Here is a 21036-nt window from a genome sequence, read left to right as displayed (position 1 = left end):
CTGTTTGGGGCTTGGTTTTACTCCCAAGGGTCATAAAAACATGCTGTGTAGCCACCTCCTACTCCTCTTCAGGGTAGAGCCAGTCCATAAATTACATCTTAACATAACCAGCATCCCAGGCAAGACATCAAGGGTAACAGGCCACCATTCTCCTGCCCCTTCTCCTGCCACCCCTGGCTCAATCAGGAGCAGGAAATGAGTCTGTTATCTTAGAGGAGGGGCAGTTCCAAGCTGGGACCTGGCCCAGCCAGCTGCAGGAGTCCAAGTACAAGAGAGGTACTCCCAAACTTTATGGTGCTGTCCTGCTGCCACCGAAACTTGCACAAATGACCCAGCTAAATAGTAACAGCCTTATTCTCAAAGCCGAGGGCAGAGCCTCTTGGAGCAGCCCCGATGGAGTTGGAATGGATCACCCACCAGTGCCCAGAGCCACTATCAGCCTCTCTGCAAAGGAAAGCTGCATTTCTTAAACAGGCAATAGAGTGGGGGTTGGTGGTGATGAAACCAGTCAAGGGTTGAGCACTAGAAACCCCTCCGCACATGTGAATGACATCCCAATACCATCCTTATCCACTAGGCATGTCCCCCAAGATCTCACTCTCTGCAAGCCTTCTAGCTGGGTTTGAATACCTGGTTTTAGTTCAATGTCAGCTCTACAATTTAAAGTCACACACATGATATTACCTTACTTAACAAGACGCTTCTTTTACTCAAGGTGAAACATTTTGGCTTCTTTAAATTCTTGCCAGTGGTCCTACATCAGTAATTAGCAAAGTTTGTTCTATAAAACATTAGTCCTCTAGAAAAAGGAGAGGGGAGGGTTACACAGGCGAGTGACATGGGGACTGCTATGGTTCTCTGGGTTCATTAGCATACTAAAGGTACTGAGAAGTCCTGCAGGGAATTGCTTTAACCCCAGATCCTTTCTCCCTTCCTCTCTGTTTGGGAGAGTCTGCAAACAAGATTAATTTCTGCAATGCAGCCACCCTGGGGCCTGTTTTCTTGTGCAGGCAATTAGAACTGCAGCTGTCAGCAGTGCTGCCTTAACAACTTAATCGCTTCCTCTCTCTGCGGCTGCTCCCGCACGCCCTCCCCCTCCAGTGGACTTGGCAGTGGAGTGTGCCCATCAGGGAGTGTTCTTCAACCAGGGCCAGTGCTGCACAGCCGCCTCGAGGGTGTTCGTGGAGGAGCAGGTCTACGCCGAGTTTGTCAGGCGGAGCGTGGAGTACGCCCGGAAACGGCCTGTAGGAGACCCCTTCGATGTCAAAACAGAGCAGGGGCCTCAGGTAACTCCCTGATGTGTCTGAACCTATGGTGCTGGTCTACAGGGTCCCTCTCCAAGGAAGGAACCAGTGACTTTCCCTGCCCAGGAACCTTTTCTTTAGAAGCTGATCAGGTCCCAGGGGGTCACGAAAGGGGGCAGGACGCACTGAGGCGTGGGAGGAGGGTGCTGTTCCCAGGGCATAAGGCCATCTGCCTGCACTCTCCACTCTCCAGGATGGCCTCCCTATGAAAAAGGGGCTATAGTGTGGCTAAAGGCAGCAGAGTGCAGGCCCAGTGTGGCATGGAGCCTCAGGCACAGCCCGAGGCCCTCAAGCCCACGTGGGTTATAGGACAAGGTGAACCACCGGAAACCAAAGAATCCCAGATGGAAAGGGCCTGGGGCATGGGGCTGTGTCTCCAGGCAGTAGGAACATGTCTCTGGAGGCTGAGTTTGGGAAGCCAAGGACAGGATGAAAATGATCATAACCACGAGATTTAATATCCTCTTTAAAAGGGTACATCCTGTATCACTTTCTTACTAATTATGAAGTGAAGCAGATGGATAAATATTTAAGAGGGCAGCCTGGCCATCCCATGCATTATTGAAATGGAGCTCAGCAGCCACTCACTTTGTTTTTAGCCAAAGTCCTGCCCCGGCCATGAAATTTCAAATCACAAGTCACTTTCCCACTGGTGTCTATCCCAGGAGGTCGCCACTTCCCCACTTCGACAGCGTTACATGCTTACAGGGGAGGCTTCTGTGGATCTGAGCTCAGATTTGGCCCTGGGCTTTATGAAAGTCACAAAAATGCTTCCATGGCTCAGTTTCCTCATCTGGATAATAGAAGTAAGCAGTGAGTATTATGAGAATTTCATGGCACCTAGGAAGTATTCAATTACGGGAAGGTTTTATTTTAAACAGGAAGAAGCTTTAAATGGCAGGTTCTCCAGTCTAGGTGGAAGTGAGTGCCTGTGCATGACCTCAGGCCATCCTATGGGGATGCCTTGGCTGGGGAAGAAGGGAGGGCCTCATGGAGGAGGGTTGTGTTTCTGGCCAGAGTGCCCACCCTCCACTGGCCCCAGCCTACACACTGATGCCGCGTGACCCTGGCAGAAAGCACTTCCGCTCATGGCTAACGTTCCTCCTCCTCAGTCATTGCCTGCCCAGCCTCTGCCCCAAACCCAGTGGTCAGTGACACAAGGTTGTCTAATGGCCTTGGCTGGATTTCAGATCTGAATGCAAACATGACCACAAGTCATTATCGAATCCATCGTGATTTTAAAGCTAATCCAGAAGCAGTGGGAACTATGTGAGCTGATCCCCATACTGAGGAAACTTTTTTACCCCATCATGATTTCTAAGTCTCTTTCCGTGGCTCCGGTCTTGACTTTTGAGGCCAGATATGCCAGTCTCTTCCAAGAGAACAGATAGAGGCCGAGTGGGTGTTGATTTCATCAGTGCATTTATGCTACCACTCAAAGTCTGTTTGAACGCTCATAAAGCCATCTAACCTCAGCATATTATTTTAGAATGCTGTTGGTGTTTTTTTTTCTTCCAAAGTGCTTTTTCATCTACGGTAATAAGATTTTACTCTGAGAGGACTTACAGCTGTCCAAATAGTCCTGCCTGTCTCATGCCTGTGAAACAGCTAGCTGACCTAGATCGGGGTCTGTGGCCGGGCTAGCGCTCCCAGGAATACTCCAAAATCATTCAGGTTTATTTGGCAACTGAGCAACGAGGCACATAAACATTATGCAGGCCACCTGGCCGGGCAGGATCCGGCAGCGTCCTCCCGGCAGAGAGCCCAGTGCAGCCTTGAGCCAGTCCTTTGGGGGCCATATTTCGCTGTTTCTGGTGTTGTGCCCTGCCGCGTCATCCCACTTCCTGGCAGGTCTCTCTTCCTGTACTGTAAGGCACCAGCTGACATTTCATGGAGGATTATTAGATTTAAACAATGTGTTCCTACGGACTCTCCAGGGAGTGTTGAGTTTGGATGTGTAGGGTTTCCGCAGGGACCCAGCACTGCCTGCAGGACAAACGGGGTCTTCCAGATGGCCTATGCCCGGCAGCCAGGCCAGACCTGAAGTTGGGTGAAGCCCCTGTGGCCCTTTTGGCCCCTCGGGGAGGAGAAGAGAGGTTCAGCAACACCTGGAACTGGTGACCCGAGACCTGGTTCGCCCAGAAAGAAGCTGAGAGAATCTTGAGCTCTTCTGGAATCTGCTGCAAAGTTATTTTGTTACTTTTTTTTTGGAGATGGACTCTTGCTCTGTCACCCAGGCTGGAGTGCAATGCCACAGTCTAGGCTCACTGCAACCTCCCCCTCCTGGGTTCAAGCAATTCTCCTGCCTTAGCCTCCCAAGTAGCTGGGATTACAGGTGCACACCACCACACCTGGCTAATTTTTAGTAGCGATAGGCTTTCGCTGTGTTGGCCAGGCTGGTCTCAAACCCCTGACCTTGTGATCCTGCCACCTTGGCCTCCCAAAGTGCTGAGACTACAGATGTGAGCCACTGTGCCCAGACCGTTACTTTTTTGTTGTTGTTCCTTGTTTTTTGAGTAGGAGTACACATACATGGGTCAAACTCCGAAACGCCTAAAACATCTGCAGTGAAAGGGCTCCTGCCCCTCCCACCCCCACCTTCATACACCTGGTTCTTACCCTGCCCCCTATAAGTATTCCCAGTTCTTAGTTCCTCACATTTCCCTTTAGAATGTCTTCATGTGTACACAAGCAAATATGAATGTGTGTCCTGATTGCCTTTGCTATTTTTACATGAAAGTTACCATGATAGTATACTGTTTTTTGTTTGTTTGTTTGTTTCTGAGACGGAGTTTCGCTCTTGTTACCCAGGCTGGAGTGCAATGGCGTGATCTCGGCTCACCGCAACCTCTGCCTTCTGGGTTCAGGCAATTCTCCTGCCTCAGCCTCCTGAGTAGCTGGAATTATAGGCACACGCCACCATGCCCAGCTAATTTTTTGTATTTTTAGTAGAGACGGGGTTTCACCATGTTGACCAGGATGGTCTCGATCTCTTGACCTCGTGATCCACCCGCCTCAGCCTCCCAAAGTGCTGGGATTACAGGCTTGAGCCACCGCGCCCAGCCGATAGTATACTGTTTTGCACGTTATTGTTCCTTAAGAAAATGTGAAGAGCTCTTTATACCAATCCGTGGGAACCTGCCCAATTCTTTTTCACATGTGTACAAAATTCCACTGGATGAAACCACCAGGATTTAAGTAACATCTTCTGATTAGCACGTGTATGTGTGCAGTCACACACAAGACCTCAGAGTATGTAATTTCACACACACACAAGGAAATCCCTGGGACAGATTCCCCAAAGTGGGTTGCTAAGTGGGAACACATTTGTAATTTCCTTAAGTGTGGCTGAATTACTTTCCTCTATAGAGGGTGAACCCACGTGTATTCTTACCAACATTGCAGAAGCTTGTCTGTTTCTTTACCCTTGCCAACAGAATATGGACTTTTGCCCATCTGAGAGTTAAAAATGGTACCTTATTTCATTTTAACATGCATGTACCTCTTATAAAAACAAGGTAGAACATCTTATTATATATTAAAAAGCCATTTGTATTTCCCTTATTATCAAATGTGCATTTGCTTTGAATATTTTTCTTTGGAATTGTTGGGCATTTTTTATCACTTCTAAGACCTCTTTACATAAGTAGTAGGAAGATTCACTTTCTATGAATATGACTTGTTAATATTTTTTCCAAGTTTGTTGTTTTGCTCTTTGACTTCACTACGATAATTTTGCTCGCCCCCCCCTTTTTTACATACTCAGAATTATAAATCTTTTCTTTTTTGCTTCTGCATTTTGAGGAATTAGAAGGCCATTGGTGCTCCAACTTTGCAGAAGAGTCCCACGTATAAAACTTTTATGGTTTCATTCTTCATGGTTATATCTGTGATCTCTCTGGAGCATGGCTGGTATAAGGTGTGAGGTATGGATTAAGATAGTATTTTTAAACGGGGTCTATATTTCATGAGATGATTGGTCAAGTGGTGTGCATGGTTTGTGCCCTCTCTCTTGAGAAAGTTAGCCTCCTCCAGGACAGACTGTCATCCAGTTGCACCACTGGGTTTGCATGTTTTTCTGTTTACAATTATTGGAATGAAACCAGTTTTCCTACCTAGAAGTCCTAGCTATAGCAAACCTAGTAAAGCTTTGTCTCTCCCAGCCAAAGAGGAGGGGGACCAGCCACAGACCTTAATAAAGGACAGGATTCCCATGGATTTAGGAAGAAGGACCAGTGGAGGGGGCAGAAAGAGCTCATTCCCCCTTGAGCAGTCTCCCAAAAGGGCGCGACTTTGACAACTGGTCAGCAGTAGGTTCACAAGCTGGGTATCAGGCTGGTGGTACAGGGCAAACTCCAGCCAAGGAGACATCTAGACAAGGTAGCAAAAGGAGGAGTCTTTTTCACGAGCTGTTCCCTGCCAACCAAGGAGCAGCCCTTCCACCTCACCTGGAGGCTCATTCTGCTTTGTCTCCAGGGGTATTGAGTAAGGTGGTCAGGTTTGCTTTTTTGCTTCTCTGCACCATGACAGGAGAATTCCCGTAACTATTATCCTGATTCATAGTACCAGCTGAGCAGGGCACAGGGTTGCCAGGTGATACACCCAGGTAGACTTGAATTTCAGAGAAACAATGAATGCACTTTTAGCTTTAATATATCCCAAATATTGTTTTGGGACATGCTTATATTAAAACAAGAGAATCGTGTCATTTTTCCGAAATTCAAATTCACTGGGCATCCTGTATTTTTATTTGCTGGATGTGGCAACCCTAGTAGAATGTGAAGAGTTGGGAGAGGAAGGAATTCGACCACTTCATACCTGTGTCACCCATGGATTAAGTTTGTGGCATGGAAAAGTGGGATAGAAGTGCAAATAAGTCCCAGACCTCCAGAGGACAAGACTAGCCTGTCTCCCCATCTCTCCCCTGCTCCAAAGAGCCCAGCTCTGGGCATTGGAGGAATATGTGCCTGCAAGCCACATTCATTACATGGATCACGGCTTGACGAGAACATGCAGAGGGAGGACGGCCGATCATGTGTGAAGGCCACCGAACACGAGATGGCAGCCACTGTGCAGAAGGAAGCCAGGCTGTACTTGTTCATATTTTGCAGATTGATCAGAAGCAGTTCGACAAAATCCTAGAACTGATCGAGAGTGGGAAGAAGGAAGGGGCCAAGCTGGAATGCGGGGGCTCGGCCGTGGAAGACAGGGGACTCTTCATCAAACCCACTGTCTTCTCAGAAGTCACGGACAACATGCGGATTGCCAAAGAGGAGGTACGGGGGTTGGGGGGGTGTCGAGGCTGCAGCCTGCGGGGCCTTTCAAACAGGAGTCCTTCCCTAGGACCCGGGGATCCCAGAAATCCTTGTGAGCTGAGGGGTTTTTGTCTTTTTCTTTTCTTTTTTTTTTTTTTCTGTGTGGTCTTTCCCCTCTCCTTTGGGGTCCCTGGGGAAGCCGCTTTGTCCCTACCTCTAGGGAATCCCAAGCATGATCCAGCAGGTCCCTTGTTTGTCTTAGCCCTGTTTCCACTCCTGGCTCACCTTCTCTGGGGAGCAAGAAGCCCTCTCTGGTCTTCTGACACACCCCGTCCCTAAGTCAGTCATGCAGCCAGGGTGGAGAGCTGTCGCCACCTGTGGGCTTTGCCAGGAATCAATTCAGGAACCTGTGGATTCAGGGCCCAAAGCCTCCTTCAGCGCCCCTAGACTGAATTTCAAGTGTTCATTCAAGGAGCATGTCACAGCTGGAATTCTTATTGACATTATCTCCCATGGATGTCTTAGAAATGAGGGAAATTTAGGAGACTCCCCCGCTGATAAGAGTGTATATCTTTGTCTTTCAACCTCACTGTTACACTACACTAAATAGGAACTGGTTTTCACACAGCATTTGTAAGAGGAGAGCTGGGTCCCGGGACGTTAGACCCTGCTCGTAGTCTTTTTGGGCACATAAAAGGATGAGCCCTTGCCAAGGGCTTCCTGGGGCAGGTATTTCAGAGACATCCTCCTTAAGATTTTTTTTTTTTTTTTGAGACTGGGTCTTGCTGTATTGCCCAGGCTGGAGTGCAGTGGCTATTCACAGGCACGATCCCACTACTGATCAGCATGGGAGTTTTGACCTACTCTGTTTCTGACCTGGGCTGGTTCACCCCTCCTTAGGCAACCTGGTGGTCCCCCGCTCCCGGGAGGTCACCATATTGATGCCAAACTTAGTGTGGACACCCAATTGGCATAGCACACTACAGCCCAGAACTTTTGGACTCAAGCGATCCTCCAGCCTCAGCCTCCCGAGTAGCTGGGACTACAGGCACACATCACCATGCCTGGCTCCTTCTTGAGATTTTTCTGTGCCATGATGGCATGAAGCTCAGCTCCTTAAACGTCCCTGTGATGAGAGGTCCTGGGGAACCCAGGGAAGGTATTTTGGCAGGCCGGGCACCATCCTGCCAGCTTATAATTATGTCTAATATTGAATCAACTACAAACTCCCTTCAAAATCACCTTTAAATGTTCAAGCCTTAGTTCTTCCATTTCCTTTTCTTTGTTATGTTACAGCTGTGATGAAACATAGTTTCAAAAAAAGTACTTTACTAACTACCAAGGGGAAAGAATGTTGCAGGGTGTCTCCCCTGGTAGAAAACACAGCTCTCAAGAGTGGGGGCACAGTCTTACAAAGTGCCTGTCAAGATCCTTCAAGAAATTCTCAAAAAAGTTATTGAAAGCTTTGGTTTTCTGTGCCTCTCAGATGTATGGGTTACTCCAAGCCTCTCTGGCTGGGTGTCTCAGAAACGCTGATGACAAGACATGTTAAACACAACATATATTTTTGTTATTATTTTTTATTTTTGTTTCATTTTAATCCTTCTCTTCAGTCTTCAACGGTAATGCAGCTTCTTCTCTAATCATCATTTGTCATCCACGTGTGTGCTCTGGGTGCACGAAAATCATGTAAAGAGAAGGGAATGCATGCTCACGGCACATTTCCATTCAGTCTAAGCTCTCATCACCATTCTTGCAATTAATCACAGATTTTCGGGCCAGTGCAACCAATACTGAAGTTCAGAAGTATCGAAGAAGTGATACAAAGAGCAAATAGCACTGACTATGGACTCACAGCAGCCGTGTTCACAAAGAACCTTGACAAAGCCCTGACGCTGGCTTCTGCCTTAGAGTCTGGAACAGTCTGGTGAGTTGACAGTGTGTGTATTTCAGCTCTGCTCAGCCGCTTCTTGCTCAGTTTCTTGTTCTTCTATTAACTGAGAGTTTCGCATTGTTTGCACTGTATATTGTGTGCCTAGCATTATCTCAGTGCTTCCTTCCATCCTCAGGACCGCCTTCTGAGGTAGGTGCCATTATGTCTCCATTTCATAGATGACAAAATCGAGGCACAGAGAGATGAAGTGGCTTGCCCATGTCACTTCAGAGTGCCCGTGCCTGTGACCCCATGCTATACTGCCCTTCCAACCTTATTTTCCGTTCTGATTCTACAAGCAGTTCATGCTTATCTGCAAAATATGGATACTAGTCCCTGCCTCATCAGTGATTCTGCAGATGATGTTTTGTGATCTCCATGTTAAAGATGAAGGAATTGAGACTCAGAGAGGGAAAGCAACAAGCCCAGAATCACATAACTAGGAAGCAGAACTTTGGGGTCAGATATGTCCCATTTTCAAAGCTAATTTCTTATTCCTCCACACCCTGATTTTTCTCTGTCTCTTTTGTTTGTTTGTTTGTTTGTTTGTTTGAGATGGGGTCTCGCTCTGTCGCCCAGGAGGCTGGAGTGCAGTGGCATGCTCTCGGCTCACTGCAACCTCCACATGCCAGGTTTAAGCGATTCTCCTGTCTTAGCCTCCTGAGAAGCTGGGACTATAGGCACTCACCACCACACCTGGCTAATTTTTGTATATTTAGTAGAGACAGTGTTTCACCATTTTGGTCAGGCTGGTCTTAAACTCCTGACCTCAGGTGATCCACCAGCCTCGGCCTCCCAAAGTGCTGGAATTACAGGCATGAGCCACCTCGCCCTGCCCTCTTCTCTTTTTTTCCCCATTCTCATTTCATTCATATTCCAATGAAACTCTCCGTACTTGAGGATTTCCAAATTTTAGTTCCTAATGGGAAGAATGGGAAGGCAAAGGTTGAGAGTACCGTGTGTTTTCATCATGGAAGCTTGGGCAAAGACCGCTTATTAGACAATGCCCTGCATCAGGGGCTCAGTGGCTGCAGTGCCAGGAGCCAGGGGGTCTTTTCAAGGTGACTCTGAGCCTTCTTCCATTCTTTTCTAGGATCAACTGCTACAACGCTCTCTATGCACAGGCTCCATTTGGTGGCTTTAAAATGTCAGGAAATGGCAGAGAACTGTAAGTGTTTCCATCATTCTGAGCCTGTCATGGGCTGAATACAAGATCTGCTAGATATGCAGACAGTGACCCTGGCTCCAATCTGCTGACCCCCACCTCTGCTCTGTCTGCACCAGCTGTGTCACTCTAGGGCTGGTGGGGACCCATCCCTTCCTCTCTCCTGCCCACCACCCCTACACTTCCCATACGCATAGTCAGCCTGCCCACTCCAGGCCTCAGCTTTTGTGTTCGCCAGCACCCATCATGCTGGGGACCTTCAGTGGGCATTTGGCAGAAGCTCCCTGGATGAGGACACAGGCAGAACTGAAAAAGTGTACTTTTTGCCAGATGTGGGGTGTTCTTATTCACACAGCTCCCCACCCACAGCAGGGAAGACAGGCTCTGACTCAGGTAAGGATCCTACCTGCCAGGTCCTTCCTTCTGAGCCTAGCAAGGGCCCTGTCCCAGGAGGCATATAACACCTCCTGTTGGGCCTCTGTGTCCCTCTCAGTATGTGCAAGCCCACTGCAAACCCCTCCACATGTGTGTGTGCAAACCCATGCAAACCCCTCCACATGTGTGTGTGCAAACCCACTGCAAACCCCTCCACATGTGTGTGTGCAAACCCATGCAAACCCCTCCACATGTGTGTGTGCAAACCCATGCAAACCCCTCCACATGCGTGTGTGCAAACCCATGCAACCCCCTCCACATGTGTGTGTGCAAACCCATGCAAACCCCTCCACATGTGTTTGCAAACCCATGCAAACCTCTCCACATGTGTGTGTGGAAACCCATGCAAACCCCTCCACATGTGTGTGTGGAAACCCATGCAAACCCCTCCACATGTGTGTGTGCAAACCCATGCAAACCCCTCCACATGTGTGTGTGCAAACCCCTCCACATGTGTGTGTGCAAACCCATGCAAACCCCTCCACATGTGTGTGTGCAAACCCATGCAAACCCCTCCACATGTGTGTGTGGAAACCCATGCAAACCCCTCCACATGTGTGTGTGGAAACCCATGCAAACCCCTCCACATGTGTGTGTGCAAACCCATGCAAACCCCTCCACATGTGTGTGTGCAAACCCATGCAAACCCCTCCACATGTGTGTGTGCAAACCCATGCAAACCCCTCCACATGTGTGTGTGCAAACCCATGCAACCCCCTCCACATGTGTGTGTGGAAACCCATGCAAACCCCTCCACATGTGTGTGCAAACCCATGCAAACCCTCCACATGTATGTGTGCAAACCCATGCAAACCCCCCACGTGTGTGTGCAAACCCATGCAAACCCTCCACATGTGTGTGTGCAAACCCATGCAAACCCTCCACATGTGTATGCAAACCCATGCAAACCCTCCACATGTGTGTGTGTGCAAACCCATGCAAAGCCCTCTGCACTTCCTCTGTTGTCCTGCCTGCTGGGAAAATGAGTTGTCTAGGTTTGGATTAATGGGTGGAACTTGTGTCTGGCCCAGGCCCAGAGCTGGCTAGAGCAGCCCGGCAGTGGAGATGTGTGTTTTCCAGCCGGATGCCGTCTTCTCTCCCCAGCTCAGGATTTTATTAGCCTATGTGGACAAACATTTTGTAGAATCAGTGTTCCCTAGGAACCATCTGTGACAACACCCCAGGGCTGTTCCTGGGCATCTTTAGGGACACAGACTCTTCCTTTTATTTCACCAGTTTGTCCTGTTTACATACAAATGTGCTCCCTTGTACCTGCTTGCACATCTTCCAGTGGGAACAGACTCAAACACTTCCCCTCGCCTTGGGACTTGGTTGGGTCTTGGTTGGGGCCTTTTTGCGGCTCCCTTTTGAGATTCTTAAAGATGCTGTGAAGTGACGGGCCTGGCTTCCATCCCCGAACAGCTGCTCTTGACCAGTCTATGTGGAATTGGGGTCCTATCCCCCTCCCACCTCAGTCCCACTTTGTAGTCCATCCCTGACTCTCTGCACATGTGAGTAGAGCCTGCCCATTGGCCTCCCCCTTATCCCTATGGCTGGCTTTCCCTTCAGGGGATGTCAGTAAATTCTTGGCCATGAAGACACTGCAGAGATTGCATTTCCTCCCTCTACTGGCCCATTTGTATCTGAGTTCTGTGAGCCCCTGCTTCACTCTTACACCTGCCTGCCCTCCAGGGACAGGCAGCCAGGGCTGGGGTCACCAGGGTCCCCTCTCGGGCCCTCCGATAGCAGTCGTGCTGGCGGCAGGCTCTGGTGAGCTCCCTGTGCCTGTTCCTTCATACTCTCCTCATGCCCATCCTTGAGATGGATACAGGTGTTTTGGGATGAGACAATGGCACAGGAGGCTGGTAAGTGACAGTGAGATATGAATGGGGGCAGCTTAGTCCTTGGACCTACCGCAGTGCAGGACCTTGCTCAACAGGGGTCACCCGTGTCCGCCACCTGTTTGTGAAGCCAGCCAGGGCTTGCGTGGTCATTGTCTCCTTTCATCTGCTGCCTTCAACCAGCTGGGTCATTAGGGCGGGGGAACCCAGACCCCCCACAGTCCTCCTCCCACAGGCCAGACACAGCCTTGTCCCTCAGCAAGAACTCCAGTCCCCGGAGCAAACGTCCCTGGGCATAGAAGCCACAGGATCCCCAGTCCCTGGTGTGTACTGCTTTGCACTGGTGATTCGCCGTCACTGCAGCCTCCCCTGTCGCTACCCTAACGGTGCTTTCTGCTCCTTAACACCCCCTCGCTGGCGCAGAGCTGGGCTGGGTGAGGACTCACCGAACACTGTCTGTGTTTCCTCCTGCCGGTTAGCCACCATCGGGACTTTTTTGAATGTCTGTTTTTTAGATCCTTGGCATATATTTTCTCAAGGCTTTTGATAAAATATTTAAAAATAATTCACAAGGAGCCTAGAAACTGCCTGGAAAACCAATTTCTGTTTTCAGTTGTCTCCGATGAATGTCTTCAGTGTTGCAAGAAGTTCCCCTTTTTTAATGCTGAAGCATCCTGTGGGGGATTCCACGGTTTTCCCCATCCCCGGCCACCTGGGCTGGGCTGGCTCCTGGCCGCCCACCCACAAGCCCCTCCAGGAGCTGTTTCTGTGCGGGTCTCAGGACGGAGCCTTCCATTCCCCTTCCTCCTAGGCGCCTTTCTCCTTAATAAAAATGATACCATAACCAAAAAATCTATGCAATAGAGATATGGAAAGTCAAGGCTTCCCTTTCTGCCCCTCAGTCCCACTTGTTAGAGATAAATATTGTTCAGTCATTCATTTGCTCATTGGTTCTTTTGTTCACTTGGCAAATATTTCCTGAGCATCTTTTGATTCACCAGGCATGATGGGAGTCTCTGAGTGTATAGCAGTGAACAACAGTCCCCAGGCCCTGTGCCTCCTGACATTCTGTGAGGTTTAATAGGAGTAAGCCTGGGCTCATGGATAGCTTTGAACTCCAAGGTGGATGAGACTGGGTGAGAATCCATTTAGAAGCACCACTGGGTTGAATAAAAGCAGCAAGAATTTAAACCAGGACAGTAACTTAAGAAATAGAAAGAATGAGAGGATCTATGTATTTATTCTTAAAGGAATGATTTAATACTTCTGCATGTGTTAGTTATGTGTTAATTTAATCTTATCACTTTGCTTTTCTTTACTAACTTGAGAAATCATTATTGGCTTTGAATTTTTACAACACAACACTATAGACTCATTTTTTAAAGTGTATTGTGCATTTTCTATGCATACAATGGATTTATATATGCGTGTTCTCTTCTGTTTTCAAATGAAATGGGAGCAAGCTACATGTTGGTCTTGAGACTGGGTTCATTCTTTTTATTGATGTCTCCTATGAGGAACTTTTGTGTACTTCCAAGGGGTTTTGCTATTACAAACCATGCTGGTGTACTTCCTTGGGTATGCATCTTTATGCACTGTGGGAGATTGTTTTCAGAATAAATGCCTAAAATCGTTTTCAGAATAAATGCCTAAAATTGAGTAATGTGCCACATGAAAAAATGGGCTCACCACTGTTCTGGCTGCATTTCTTTAATCATGATGGGGTTGAGCACTGTTTCCACACTTATTAGTAATTTGTATTTCTTTTTCTGCAAACTGACTATTCCTGTCCTTTGTTGATTTTTCCATTTGATGGTTTGTGGTTTTCTTGTTGGTTTGCAATCGTTCTTTGTATATTAAGGAAAATCGCACTCTGATTTTCCCAGTGCTCTAAATTTTTTTGTCTAGTTTGTCATTTGGGAGTTTTTGATGGAGTCTCTGCTCTACATAAGTAGAATCTACCATTCTGTTTATGGCTTTTATATTTTGGGTAATATTTAGAAAAGATTATAAAATAATTCACTCATTTTAATGGGTTCTGAAATGATTTGTTTTAGGAAATTACCTAAAAATCTCCATGGCACCTGCCATTCATTTTCTGTCTAACACATCGTAGGTGCTCTATATGATTATCTGTATTGTTATAATTACAAGGAGGTGTTGGTATGCCCATTTGATAGTTGATGAAGTTGAGGGTCAGGGAAGGCAAAGGACTTTGCCCCACCGTAGAGTTTCCGATTCTGTAAGGATATTATTAGTTTTTATTACTCCTACAAGAAGTTACTGTAACATCAGTGGCTTAAATTACATAAATCTATTATCTTACAGTTCTGTAGGATAAAAATCTGAGACAGGTCTCCCTGAGCTAAAATCAAGGGCTGTCTTCCTTTCTGAGGGTTCTCAGGAGATAATCTGCTTCCTTGCCTTTTCCAGCCTCTAGAGGCTGCCCACATTCCTCGGCTGGTGGCCTATCCTCCATCTTCAAAGCCAGCAGTGATGCATCTCTGAAACTGTCTCTGTAATCTCATTTCACTCTGCCTTTCTTCTGCCAGTTTTAGGGACCCCTGTGATTACACTGGGTCTACCTGGATGATCCAGGATAGTCTCCCTGTTTTAAGGTCAACTGATCAGTTGCAAAATTAGTTCTTCACCATGTAGCCTAACATATTCACAGGTTCAGGGGATTCTATTGTGGATACCTTGGGGAAATTCTAATTCTGCCTACCATAGTAGAGCTGGGCTAGGCCTGAGAATCTGCATCTCTAGCAAGTGGTCATCAGCCTGAGGTGAGGCTCGTCATCAGAGGTGAGGCTGATGCTGCTGGTCTGGAGACCACACTTTGAGAACCATCGGTCTAAGGGAGGAGATGGGATCCTGTCACAGGTCTTTTTAAGCACCGAGACTCCAGCAGCCACGTCTACCTTCATTTCTCCCTAAATAAGCACAGTTTTCTTCACCTGACAGCAGATCAAGTGCTTAGAGAGATTTAAATCTCTCCAGTGCTGCCTCTCGGCTCTTGGAAGGGAAGCTACCCTGAAGATGGCCCATGGTGCCAGGGAAGGGTCACCTGAGCCCCGCAAGATTTAAAGAAAGAAAATACACCATGGATGTGAACTCGAAGGCTGTGGCTTCCCGTGTCTAGTCTGTGCTAATGTCCCTTGCACCCCCCAGGCTGGCCACCCTGTCTGACAGCTGGCCCCTGGCTGCGCACTCTGAGGCCAACCTCAGACCCTTGGTGTTCTTACCTCAGGTTCTCCCGCAGCATCCCCAGCCAATAGCCTTGGGCCTCTGCCTCTTCTGCCTCCTCTTCAAGCAGCTCCCAATTTCCATCTAAAGTTATCAACCCCGTGTAATTTCTGCTCCTCCCTTGCTCACACCCAACCCTACATACATCAGGCCCTCTCTTTGCGCTCTATCTCCACCCCAGGGAATTCACCTCTTGATTTTTTCTTAACCCCTTCATTCTCCAAAGGTAAACCCCTAGTCCTGGCTATTTCAAAAGCATCACACACAAAAAAACCTTGATGTTTACATTTAAGTCACATATGCAGGTACTAGCCCTTACGGTGGTATTACAGTCCTGGCTATTATTCCATGAAGTCATCACATTTTGGCCTTTTCCATAAACCTCCAATGGCCTGACGGAATGAGGAAGCATCAGAACGGTTTCTACAAAACGGCTAAGGAACATGCCTATTTTGAATTTTCCTTTTTTTCTATGATCACAGAGGTGAATATGCCTTGGCCGAATACACAGAAGTGAAAACTGTCACCATCAAACTTGGCGACAAGAACCCCTGAAGGAAAGGCGGGGCTCCTTCCTCAAACATCGGACAGCAGAATGTGGCAGATGAAATGTGCTGGAGAAAAAATGAGATTTCTGACTTTCCCAGGACACTTTCTTCTGGAGGCTTTATGTCTACTGGAGTTGAATATTGCTGTTTTCCTCTCACTCGCGTGTTCGTTGACCAAACTGGGGATGCCCTTATGTTGTGTGTGAAATCGCAGTCCCGCCTGAGGAGGGAGCTGTTGACCATTTCTGTTTTTAACCTTAAGCCCAGATCCCAGAGACAGTGAGAAACTCAGGGCGTTGTTAACAGGGAGTGGTATTTGAAGTGCCAGCAGTTGCTTAAAATGCTTCGGCAAATCTAACTCCAGTAAGAGTGTGGGAAAAACGCCCTGCGTGTTCTGAAAGCAGGGCTGTTGCACCTGTGGTCTCCTCAGGGTGGACCCGCTCAAAGAGCAAGCCACACCTCTTTCCGAGGGAAAGGTGGGACCATCCTATGGGAAAGGATTCACACTAAGTTTGTTTGTGTGTGTGTGGTTTTTTTTTTTTTTTTTGGATTTCACAGTGGGAAACTTTTGGGAAATGCATACCATGGAAGGGTGCCAGAGGCTTTGGGCATGCACGGTGTGGGTCTTTGTGGACCTCGACCGTGAGCTGCAGCTTCAAAGTAATACAGCCTTTGGAATATGACAGGATCAGTGGCCCAGAGAGCTTAGTCAAAACGATATCATGGTCTACCTTAACCAAGGCACTTTCTTAAGCAGAAAATATTGTTCATATTACCTTTGCTGCTAAAGATTCAATCTTTTAACACCACAACAGCATAGCAAATCCTAGGATGGTTAACCACCCCCTCATTTGACAAATCAGAGTTGTAATTCGCTTTAACAAATGATGCATTTTTATCATATTGACTAATGGTTTATGAGAAGTCTATGTAATTTCCCTTTGCTCTAGTCCTGTCATCCACTGTACATTGGTGAAGCATACACAACTGGAAAGACTGCTGTGATAACACAGCCTTGTTATTTTTAAGTCCTATTTTGACATTAATTTCTGATTAGTTAGTAAATAACGCCTGGATTCCATGGAGGACCTGGGTCTTTATCCAAGTGGCCTGAGGATTTCACTGGCAGGTTGTGAATTTTTCCTCTTCAGGTGACGTGCAATTTCATGTTTTTACTTGGGAAACCGAATGTGTTCCCGTATAGCTTTAAAAACAAAAACACAAACGTATTATTCAGATACTTTTATGGTTACTAACTAGTACTTTTCTAATTGGAAAAGTGGTGCTTGAGTTTGCAAACTAAGTTGGAGAGGGCAATGATATAATGAAGCCCCGTAGCGGAGCCAGTGTGTGTGTAAGGAAAACCATGAACAAAATGGGATATGAATCACCGCATTTACCTTCTCTTTATCAGTGAACACTTATCACTTACACTACCAATAACTTGTTCAATCAGGATTTGACTTCATACACTGAATTTTCAGTATTTAATCTCAAGTAGCTATAGACACTAACCTTGATAGCAATACGTTAGAGGGTTCCTATTCTTTCATTGTACAATAATGTCTTTAATATGAAATGCTACATTATTTATAATTGGTATAGTTAATGTATCTTTTTATAGTTGTAAGTACACAGAGGTGGTATATTTAACCTTCTGTAATATACTGTATTTAGAAATGAAAATCTATATAGTGTTAGGTTTCCCTTCTTTTAAGGTTTACCCCTGTGGTGTGGTTTAAAAATCTATGGGCCTGGGAACTCTGATCCTAAGTGCAGACCGTGTTCTACAATGTGAGAATGAATAAAATTGAGTATTTGCGGAACAGTATGCTTTTCATTTAAAGACCAAACTCATTTCAATTCTATGGCAGCCCTTTCTCTTTCTGAGACCTGTAAACGACGGATAATAAAGCAGGATCAATAATGTAAGCACGAAATGACATTTGCTCAGTCAGGCCCAGTGCTTTGCCTGAGTGGGCTTGGGGGTTGACCAGGCAAGGAGCTGGGCCTCGGAGGTCCCTGTCGTGGCTGGCTGAGCCTCCCTTTATCATAAAGCGGTGAGGACGTCAGTGTGGGAAATGGTGGGGAGGACTGCATGAGGATTAAGGGACAGCATTGTGCCCCTGATGGTGAGCACAAGTGTCTGTTTTTGTCACTTTTTCTTCTGAGGATCTAGAGAAAGGATCTATTTGGGTTTAACCTAAAGTTTGTTTTTTGTTTTTTTTTTAATTTTTTAGCCATGTTGGTAAAAAAATTCAGTACATGGGTAAGACCCAGGCCCCTTCCAGTTATATCCAGGTATGCTACAAGTTATTTTAGCTCTTAGCAAAAGTTATCATTATTGTTTCCTTAGGGAGGCTACCAGGCTAAATTAACTGAATTTGTCTAATGTCCTCATTATCTTATCCTGAAGTTGATGTCATTTCTCAGGACTTGAAAATGACTTTAGGTTAAACCTAAAGTCTACTTGGGTTTAACCTAAAGTTTCTAAAGCTTCTTACCAAGAAGCCTCAATCACCACGTTGTGCGCTGCTGCTGATGTTGTGGATCAAGATCATTGCTCATACTGGGGTAGGTCCTCCAAGCTCGACCTGTGCATTTGATGTGGAAAGCCCAGGTCACTTTGACCATGGGTGGCAAAGCACCACCCCTTTAAGAAAAAACTTAAGGCAGGCTGGGATCATACCTCTCATCACATACACGCTTAGGTTAAGAGAATGTAGACACATGATTTAGAGACATCCCATTTCTCAATCCAAATGTGAGCAGAAAACTATAGGAGAGTGACAATTTCCCCCATTTTGGTGTCCTGGAACATGTCCCCAGCCATTCTGGGGACAATCGGAGGGTGCAGTATGCGTGTGCAGGTGCTTGTTCACATGTGTTTGCACACATACATTTGTGTGCCCTGGTGTGCATGTGTGGGTTGGCACATGCTCTACAGGTGGGCCCTTTGGGATGTCCTGGCTTCTCCTGCTGGTGGAGGAAGCCTTTCTAATGTCTTTTGCTCCCTGCTCCTGGGCCTGAGCTTGAAGGGGGATGACGAAGGGCGTTTGGGAAGCTGCCCAAGGACGACTGTCTGAGGAAACTGCCTACTGGGCTGAAGAAACACAACTAGAAAACTCCTCCTGAGGAGAAGCTCTCAGCCACTGTGCCTTCAAAAAGACAGAAAAGTCAGTTCAGGGAGGGGGCTTCCAGCTGACCCCACCCACCTTAGGGGGGGGTCATTCCAGCCTGGGGTGCTGAGAACCCGGGTGGGATTACCAGCAAAAGCTAGAGAATTACGGGTCCGCGAGCCTTAGGAAGAAGTGGAAAGGCACCTTAACAGATCTGCAGTAACCTTCCTATGGAAGCTGTGGCTGATGCATGCCTCCTGGCTAGAATTAAATGCTGGGGATATAACGAGCTCAATACAGGTCATCTGTGTCAAATGTTAACTACGTACAATTTGCACGTTCTCCGTCACCTGGATTTTACTAATTCAATTATGGGTGGATGCAAAGATTTTGCTGATTGGTGAATCCTTCTCGTCAGCTTTGGGGAGAATACATAAAACAAGGAATGCTGGCGATGTATCTTCCTAGCCTATTCCCAAGCTCATTTTGAAGGGAAGCGGAGGCGCCCTGTCTGCATCGGCCGCGTTCCCCCTAGCGTCTGCCCGGGCCTTGGGCCTGCGCTCCCTCGCGGTGGCTCCAGGTGGCCGGCTGCGCGCCCTGGAGGAGCTGCGCCGCCGTCGCGGGGCCCACTCAGACCCGAGGACGCCACGCCCTGCAATTATTGGGAGCTTATCGGTAGCAATCACACGCGGGCTCCCGCAAACTGGTGTGAGGCCCTCCGGGGTGAGCACAGGATGGCAGAACTGCGCTCACCCTTTGGGAAGATCGCCCAGTGGCAGGAGTAGCCTGCTGGGAGCAGAGCAAAGCTGCTCAGTGGTCCCCTCGCCAAACAGGGACCCAAGGGGCCGCTCGAGGAAACGGCCCCGCGGTGTTCGGGAGGTGGTGTGGGGGCTCTGCAGCTGCCCGGGTGCTGTGACTTGGCAATGAGGGTTGGGGAGATTGGAACTAAATCCTGGGAATATGCGAGTCATAACATTCCAGGAGACGCGTCTACAGGGCGCCGGTCCTGGAGGGCGGGGAACCCTCTGCTTTTCCCGAGCAGGCCATTTTCCTGGGTGGACACGTGGAGTTCACGGGGAGGCCCACCTACAGCGTGGACGCCGATCTTTATTGTCTGCGTTCCGGGATTAGCCCCAGCAGCCTGACGCCTCCTTCAGAATAGGTTGAAACACGATACATCGCCAACTTTTCCAGTTTTATGTATTCCCCCCAAAGCCGACAATTAAACGTGATTCACCAAACCGCAAAATCTTTGCATCCATCCATAATTGAATTAGTAAAATCCACGTAATGGAGGTTGTGTAAATTGCAAATCGTTAACGCTTTAGAACTGTGTTCTATATTGCCTTGTAAAGGGCGGCACACAAATGAATATTCCCTGTCTTTTTTATTTCTACGGCCAGAGTCTACGGGCCCCATGCAAGTGAGGGGCTGTTCTGCCGAGGTGGCTGCCGCTAGAGCAGAGGATAGTGAAAGCGGGGCTGAGCGCCGCACCGACCAATCTCCTCGCCGCGCTTGCCCCTCGTGGAAGGAGCCGGGTGCCCGAACCTGGTACTAGAAGGGCCCGCGGGCCCCGGCGTCTCCCGGGACACCAGCAGTGGGGGTGATAGCCTGCGTTGTATGGCTAGGGAAACTGAGGCGGCCACCGAGGGGACGCCTCGCGCCCATTCTGGGGAGAGCCGGCGGCGGCCTTGCCTTGCGCGCTCCTCGCACCGCCCGCCCTCCCCGCCCGCCGGCCTCAGGATTGAGGAAGTGCGTCTGGGCCCGGCCCCGGCGCGCGGCCCGAGGCGCGGGGGGCAGACGGCGGTGGGAGTGCCAAGCCCGGCCCCGAGTCCCGGAGCGCCCGCACCCCGGCCCCGCAGCCGCCGCAGGTAAGTGCTGCTCCTGCCTGCGCCCCCGCCACCCCGGGGGCCTGGCTGCCTCCTGCGGCCGGGCCAGGAACCCAGCTGGGCCCGCGCCACGCGTCCGCGGGAAGCCCTGGCCTCTGCCTGCCCGCGGGCCTGAGCTCCAGGCGGCCGCGTGGTCCGGCAGGGGTGGCCCTTGCTCAGGGGCCGCAGCCCGAGGGGCGCGGAGGGCGTGGGGCGACCCCCGTCTGACGCCCCTGCTGCCTCCCGCCACGCCCGGAGCCCAGGCAGCCTGTGGGAGGCGGGTCTGCGGGGCCGGAGCCGTGAGCCCCCAAACCCTGTACCG

The 21036-nt window shown here is 48.6% G+C and overlaps 2 protein-coding genes across 6 annotated transcripts in view; both read left to right on the top strand.

Annotated features, from left to right (window-relative positions):
- The window catches only part of ALDH1A3 (aldehyde dehydrogenase 1 family member A3), a 36455-nt gene extending 18902 nt beyond the window's left edge, over positions 1-17553 (top strand). The window contains exons 9-13 of the mRNA XM_002749066.6: positions 1102-1286; positions 6416-6580; positions 8329-8486; positions 9586-9660; positions 15662-17553. Coding sequence (XP_002749112.4) covers positions 1102-1286; positions 6416-6580; positions 8329-8486; positions 9586-9660; positions 15662-15734 — 656 coding nt within the window. The 3' untranslated portion in view covers positions 15735-17553. The remainder of the gene's footprint in view (positions 1-1101; positions 1287-6415; positions 6581-8328; positions 8487-9585; positions 9661-15661) is intronic.
- A 3041-nt stretch (positions 17554-20594) lies between these two features.
- Positions 20595-21036, top strand: part of LRRK1 (leucine rich repeat kinase 1) — a 148997-nt gene continuing 148555 nt past the window's right edge. For all 5 annotated transcript variants that reach the window (XM_008998289.5, XM_054257195.2, XM_054257193.2 and 2 more), the window contains exon 1: positions 20595-20717. The gene's annotated coding sequence lies outside the window, so the exon portion shown is untranslated. The remainder of the gene's footprint in view (positions 20718-21036) is intronic.

Source organism: Callithrix jacchus, chromosome 6 (genome assembly GCF_049354715.1).
Source record: "Callithrix jacchus isolate 240 chromosome 6, calJac240_pri, whole genome shotgun sequence".
Taxonomy (NCBI): domain Eukaryota; kingdom Metazoa; phylum Chordata; class Mammalia; order Primates; family Cebidae; genus Callithrix; species Callithrix jacchus.
Note: the sequence above shows the minus strand (reverse complement) of the source record. Positions and strands in the feature narration are given on the sequence as shown.